We start from the raw sequence: 7,674 nt of genomic DNA, 5'->3' as shown, positions 1-7,674 counted from the left end.
ATAGAGCTCTTTGTGGCGTTGCCTCAGATGTTGAACTAGATTTGTTGCGCCGAGTTCACACGTACTCCGTCTGCAGTGCGTATACAGTATGTGCATGCGGTGCAGAAGCAGCACGGACTGATTTTGCTTTCGCACAGGATGCGTTAGCAATCCGGTCCTGATCCGCGGCTGTTTACCACAAACACAACATTTATCCCTTATTTTGATTTCAAATCCAAACGTTGTTTCTGAAAATGCTTTCTCGGCATTGTGATTCTCTTTTATCACAGTACAGTAATCCAAACTTTCATAGACATATTCACGTTTAAACTCAATACACTTTGTTTAAAAACGTTAATAAGAAATATTAAAGTTACATTTTCCTTTAATATTCTGTAATGAAGGAGATCCCAGTAATCTGACAGAAGTTGTGAAATGGCTCCATTACAACAGACATCTGCTCAGGGGGCCAGTGGAAGAGCCTCTTTTCCTTATAATGGAGGAAGAGGCCCTCAATAATCTCCTGGAACAATCAGAAGCTTCCAGAGTGCCCTTCATATTTCATCTTGTGTTCAGGGGAGTTATTTTTGTAGGATTGTAATAAAATGGGCCTAAGAGTGAATTGTTCATTTGACTGTAATGCTTTCTTGGTGGGCCTTCCCACGTGTACTATAAAGCCTCTGAAACTGATCCAGAATGCAGCAGCGAGAGTGGTCTTCAATGAGCCAAAAAAGCTCACGTTACTACTCTCCTCATCAGGTTACACTGGCTACCAGTAGCCGCTCGCATCAAATTCAAGGTACTGCACCAATATACCTAAACTCGCTAGTTCAAATTTATGCGCCCTCCAGAAGCTTGCATTCTGCAAGTGAATGGCGCTTTGTGGTGCCATCCCAAAGAGGCTCAAAATCACTCTCACGGACCTTTTCCTGGACTGTGCCCAGCTGGTGGAATGACCTCCCGATCTCAATTCGAACAGCTGAGTCTTTAGCCATTTTCAAAAAACATCTAAAGACCAGGGCTGTACGTTAACTTTTTTTTCACATAGCACTGGTGCTACAGAGGTTGAAAGTTTGTAGCACAAGTATAAAACGTCTGTTATCATGTGAAACAAACACAAGTAATGGAGTTCATCACTTAAACAGGCACTGATGTTCCATACAGAGCACAAGAAATACAAACATCACAAAAATTGTTTTCAGACAAAGTTTTCTTAATTTGCTAAAAATGGAAGAGTGCAGAAACATAACACCTCTTACACCTTAACAAGATATAAAATAAAAAACAATGGCAGACATTTAGGGAAAGTGAGCAAAGATACAAATCTTTGTCATTATTTTATCTTTGTTATTACAAAATAAGAACAAAGATATACATTACTAATATACAAATATTGCTTTATTTTTAAGGCACAGCATTTAGCAGTAGCATTCAAGAAATTGAATGAACAAATATTAAAATAAAACACTATATACACTATGTACATCAATTATACTTTTTTAAAAGCAACTGACTGATGATAAGATCATCAGTCAAGAGCAGTGAGTGATTTTTTTTCTCTGTGTTTTGTTGTTTTATTAACATTAAAAGAATAGTTCACCAAAAATGAAAATTCTGTCATCTGTCTTTCAATAGTGTTTCATTTTTATACCATCATTTACTCAAGTTGTTTTAAACCTGAATTAATTTATTTAGTCTGTTGAACATAAAAGTTATTTTTGAAGAATGTGGGTAACCAAGCAGTTGCTGGTCCAGTGACTTCCATGGTATATATGTCGCATATATGTTGCACTGTACAGCCCTGCTAAAGACACATATTTTTCGCGAGCACCTGACCAACTAATACTGGCACTTACCTATTCTATTCTGTTCTGTTTTATTCCATTCTATTATTATATATATAAAAAAAACCTAGCTAAGTGTGCTGTGCTAGACTAACTGAGACTTGTCATGGCACTTGTATACTGTTGTTGTTCTCTTGTTGGTCTGATTGCTTCTATTGTTCTCATTTGTAAGTCGCTTTGGATAAAAGCGTCTGCTAAATTATTAAATGTAAATGTTTGATACATTTTAATTTGAATTTATGCAAGATTGTCATGACAAAATGTGCCCAAGAGTGAATTGTTCATTTTGTACATTTTCATGCAGAATTGTCATGACAAAATGGGCTTAATAGTGAATTGTTCATTTTATAAACTTCAATTTAATTATTGTGTACATTTTGATTGTTACTTTTAAAATTATGCTGCTGTTTGTGTGTGTGTGTTTTATTGAAATGTTTTAGCATTCATATAGAAAAATGTATAATACAATGAAACGAATAACTGTATAGGCCTACAACTAAATTACACAAGATTAATGTTTATAAATTGCTTAATATATCATTCTAAAATGCATACATACATAAAGTATGACGTATCGTGTGTAATAACAGGGTTTCTGCAGACTATTAAATGTAAATGTTTGATACATTTTAATTTGAATTTATGCAAGATTGTCATGACAAAATGTGCCCAAGAGTGAATTGTTCATTTTGTACATTTTCATGCAGAATTGTCATGACAAAATGGGCTTAATAGTGAATTGTTCATTTTATAAACTTCAATTTAATTATTGTGTACATTTTGATTGTTACTTTTAAAATTATGCTGCTGTTTGTGTGTGTGTGTTTTATTGAAATGTTTTAGCATTCATATAGAAAAATGTATAATACAATGAAACGAATAACTGTATAGGCCTACAACTAAATTACACAAGATTAATGTTTATAAAATGCTTAATATATCATTCTAAAATGCATACATCCATAAAGTATGATGTATCGTGTGTAATAACAGGGTTTCTGCAGACTTGAACAAGTTAAATTTAACACTTTTTAAGACCTTTTTAATACCACCTTATATGAAATTTAAATACACATTTTATTACATACATATATGTAATATTTAAAAAAAAAATAAATTACACAAGATTAATGTTTATAAATTGCTTAATATATCATTCTAAAATGCATACATACATAAAGTATGACGTATCGTGTGTAATAACAGGGTTTCTGCAGACTTGAACAAGTTAAATTTAACACTTTTTAAGACCTTTTTAATACCACCTTATATGAAATTTAAGACCTAAACCTGTAATGGAAATACACATTTTATTACATACATATATGTAATATTTAATGTGTATAAATTAAAAAGGGAAAAAAAATCAATGCTGTAGTAAATGGTATTTATAACTATGATATACAGTGAACTTTTCATGTCAGCAGACAATATTCCATACAAAATATCCCTGCAAAATAACTACATCACTGAGATTTTTGGTGGAGTAAACCATTTATTCTGAAGCAATATTTTCATCAATGTTCTATCAGCTTTTACATGCTTAATTCTGCATATTTACCTTTACAAAGGCCTATTTTTAACCTTTGTTAGATGTATGGATGTGGGTGGGGTTACATTGGGCATGGGCGTGACTCTTGACGTCACACTTGGATGGAGATGGTCCTCACTGCAGAACACAAGATCCAGGGGGTGAGGTTAGATCCAGATCCAACTCCTCCCACCTTACATATCCCTAAACCTACCCGTCTCCACCCCCTGATCCCTAAACCCACCCATCTCCACACCTAAACCTACCCATCTCCACCCCTAAACCTACCAATCTCCACCCCCTAGATGTGGATCCAGCCTCGCCCCCTGGATCTTGTGTTCTGCAGTGAGGGGCTACTGGCTTGGATGTGGGCAGGGGTTGGATGTCCACCACAGGCTGCAGCGAGCCCTACTTGCGATTTCTGCACATTCTACAGACATCCAAGAAAATTTCTAGCCAGACGCTCAAATTTTCAACTGAATATCTACATCCAAGGGAAGTTGTAGTCACACATCCAGATACCATACCGGATTTGCACGTCGTGTAGATATATACAGTTTTTCCACTGGGGCTGGTGCCAGAACTGGAACAGGTGCTTGGCCCAGACTGGCACTCGTTCAGAACTGGCTCACGTTTCCACTGGCAGGGAGCAGAATCATCTACCTCACGTTCCTGTGACCAGAATCATTTCTTATCTCTTGCTGAAGAAGAGCATTGATCTCTTCTGCTGACCACTGATGAACTGACATATTTAATTGTTGTTGTTAATGTCGTTAATTTACCTGAGCTCCGACAGTTTTTAAATATAGGCTTGTTCGAGATGCACCGGCGCTGCGCAAACCAAACGGTGTATGACATCAAAGTACCGCAAGAGCAATTCAAAAGCATAAAGAGTCGTCTGCTCTCCAATTGCTCTCGCAGTACTTTCATTTCATATGCAGATCAGACTGTGCAGCACTGATGCATCTTAAACAACCCTATTGGCTCCTTTAAAACTGGGTCTGAAGTGGAAGCTCCGCCTACTGACATCATAGGTTCCCTTGTTCGAGACCAGCAAGGTTTCGGGGCCGGTTCGGAACCAGGATCTGGTTACTGGCACAGGATTTTTTTTAGTGGAAAAGTGCAGCCCGGTTCCCAATTGGGCTCCGGCTCCGGCACCAGCCCCGGTGGAAAAGTGGTAATAATTATATGGTCCTGGACCAACCAACGCAATATAGACATGATCTGCACATCAGGCAGACGTCTCATGTTTGTTGTTATTATTTTATTATTTTACATTATTTATTATTTATCTTGTTTGGACTTTCATTGTAAACATACTCCCCCGGAATATACCAATATACCTATATGTTTTTTATGTTCTTTGTTCTCAACAGCAATTTTGTAATAATAATTTGTAATTAAAGAAAAGAAAAGAAGAAAAATAAAAATTCGTGTTTGGGAACTGTTCTATGACGTCATCAAAGCACGTCCTGAGCGACGGAAGTGCCTATTATTTGGTCACCATAATTTGGTTAAATCGACTTATATAAAAGAATATAGTCTTTTGATTGGTTTTTATTTATTTATTTTGTTTTAATTTCTAGTTTGTTTATTTGTTTTGATTGGTTTTTATGGTTTATTTAGTCCCTACAAGCAAAATCCTGATCCATACTTCATTCCAGTCGGTGGCGGTAATGCACCAGTCAGTTAGGTTGCCAACCGCCAATAAACACCAAAGAAGAAGAAGAAGGAGGATAAAGTGCCTATAGCAGCGTGTGTATATCATCTCAGAAGCGGGAACTGGTTTTATGGGAATAATCAAATATTTCTACGGCAGTTAGTGAGTTTAGTTGATTAAGATATTTTGATAGATCATTGTATTTAATGTACAGGCTGCCCGGGCCTATAATTTAATTGTATTTGCTGAAGGCTACGAAAACCCGATTTCACGGTTTGTGGTTGTGGGCATGTAACATTAAACGTGGAGTAGAATTTAATATTTCACTTCATAATCTGACTAACAGATTGATTTTGGACACTTTAAGTGTAGTAGCGGTTTGTTTGTTTGTTTTTATTTTATTTTATTTAAAAGGGACAATACACATTTAAGTGTAGTAGCGGTTTGTTTGTTTGTTTTTATTTTATTTAAAAGGGACAATACACATTTAACATGAGTAAAGATGAGCCAGATTTAGTCATTCAGGCTAATTTTCATCTGCTTCTTGTTAATATTATCAATAAATCCATTTGAATCAGTGTAGGTATTGTAGTTGTTACGTGTTAATGTTATTTTGACTGTGACGATGTGATCTGATTCATTCTTGTTTGATCAGCTCTTAACAGGTTGAAATGAGTTTATTCGGGACGAACACGGGCTTTGGGTCCGGAGGAACAGGTGTATTTGGCACTACCACCACAGACAGCCATAATCCAATGAAGGTATATACAGGAATATAATATACCTACAAATAAGATTTTGTTCATGTTAATTCATTTGAGGCGTCGTTGATTACAGGATGTTGAAGTAACATCGCCACCAGATGACAGCATAAGCTGCTTGGCATTCAGTCCTCCTACAATGCCTGGAAACTTTCTCATCGGAGGCTCGTGGGCCAATGACGTAAGCCGTTGACATGGCCATTTCTCTTATCCTTAATATATATATATATATATATATATGCTTGCTGTTCTTTCTGTCACTCTATATTTGTTCAACCTTAACTGTAACTTGAAATATGTTATTGCCTCTCATTTATAGTTGATGAAATATCTCTTAAAGATGTGTTCAAATAACCTTTCTGTCAGTTTGTAACGGATATATTTGCATGTATTGCATATACTCAGGTGCGGTGCTGGGAGGTTCAAGATAATGGTCAGACTGTCCCTAAAGCCCAGCAGATGCACACAGGCCCAGTGCTGGATGTGTGCTGGAGTGATGTAAGATCATTCACACATTATAAATATTAGTGGTCTATAGGGCTGTGCAAATAATCGAATGCGATTTTCATGTGCATCTCGTCAGTAAAGCCAGTTCTGTGATTAGTAGTAAATCTCCAGCACGTGCTTTCAGATGGAGCGGTATTTACTACACAGAGCCGTAGTTCACTGACAAGCTACGCAAAATCGTGTTCATAATCGGCAATGAATCGCCTGCGAGTTTGAACGAAATATTGCGTAGCTTGTCAGTGAACTACGGCTCTGTGTAGTAAATACCGCTCCATCTGAAAGCACGTGCTGGAGATTTACTACTAATCACAGAACTGGCTTTACTGACGAGATGCACATGAAAATCGCATTCGATTATTTGCACAGCCCTAGTGGCATATTTAAAGACTTCAGCCAACCAGCATTCTTTAACATAGTCTGTTTTAATGAAAATAAATGTATTTGTCTCAGAATCGCAATCACTGGACACAATTTAGCAAATCCTCAAATTGGTCTTGTGCACAACCACAGATTGAAAAAAAAAAAACCTTCTAATGCTGGTTGCTAGGGTTAGGCATTACATTTGTGCAGAGTAAAAGCATCTATACCGGCTCTGATGCTTGGCTGTTATGCCTGTTTATGCTTGTTTATTGCTGTTGTTTTGTCAGAGATGACATGAAGAGTTTAACGCTAAAGATCCAAGAGGTCCGGTTTCTATATTTCCTTCCCAGTGGAGGTCTGGACAATACTTTTTTTGAAATGGTTAGCTATACATTTCCATCAGGGCAGCAATAGTATTTTGTAAAAGAAAAGAAAATCCTAAACAGTCAAAATTATCATCCAGTGTTTCCCCTGCCATTATTTTAGGGGGGCGGTATTAACATCTGCCGTCTCACTAATGAGGACATAAATACATGAATAGCGTCTCCAGAACTGCTCTGAGAGTCACTTCATGAGCATTTTATCGTTTCATCTGAGTAAAACTATCCTCATGTCATACACACACAGAAATGTAATGGTATTTATGGCAACCCGTCAAAATAAAAGTTCGGTTTAACTTGAGGGCATTGGCAGAAATATATTACTATTGTTCAGCAGAATGTACGTAACAGGCTGCTACTACTACTACTAAAATTATTAAAACCTTATTTTTAAGGAATAGGCATTCAATATTTCTTCAATGTTTTAATTGTAATATTAAATTACCTTTATTTTCCAAAAAATTTAATTTGTTTAATTTTCATTACTTAAAAAATAGAATAAATGAATGTTTTATGCCTTAAAACAAAATGTAAATATACAACACAGAATTTCTGAGTAAAAAAATCATAAGGCTATTGTAAGAATAAAGGAAACTTGTTTTATGCTTTCAAATTAGACATGCTAAAACAGAATTTGGTTACAATAAAACAT

At 36.1% G+C, this 7,674-nt stretch overlaps 1 protein-coding gene across 4 annotated transcripts in view; it reads left to right on the top strand.

The window, feature by feature from the left end:
• The first annotated feature begins 5,070 nt into the window (after window positions 1-5,070).
• rae1 (ribonucleic acid export 1) overlaps window positions 5,071-7,674 on the top strand; it is a 47,741-nt gene continuing 45,137 nt past the window's right edge. For 2 of the 4 annotated variants that reach the window (XM_016247637.1, XM_016247634.1), the window contains exons 1-4: window positions 5,071-5,176; window positions 5,670-5,775; window positions 5,852-5,956; window positions 6,181-6,273. In XM_016247637.1, the coding sequence (XP_016103123.1) occupies window positions 5,686-5,775; window positions 5,852-5,956; window positions 6,181-6,273 (288 nt within the window). In that variant the 5' untranslated portion in view covers window positions 5,071-5,176; window positions 5,670-5,685. Of the gene's footprint in view, window positions 5,177-5,199; window positions 5,288-5,669; window positions 5,776-5,851; window positions 5,957-6,180; window positions 6,274-7,674 lie in introns of those variants that run through there. The other 2 variants (XM_016247636.1, XM_016247635.1) reach the window with 2 other exon arrangements.

The sequence above is a fragment of the Sinocyclocheilus grahami genome, unplaced genomic scaffold, assembly GCF_001515645.1.
Source record: "Sinocyclocheilus grahami isolate Dianchi unplaced genomic scaffold, SAMN03320097.WGS_v1.1 scaffold846.1, whole genome shotgun sequence".
Classification (NCBI taxonomy): domain Eukaryota; kingdom Metazoa; phylum Chordata; class Actinopteri; order Cypriniformes; family Cyprinidae; genus Sinocyclocheilus; species Sinocyclocheilus grahami.
The sequence above is the reverse complement of the archived record's forward strand: the minus strand, read 5'-3'. Positions and strand labels throughout refer to the sequence as shown.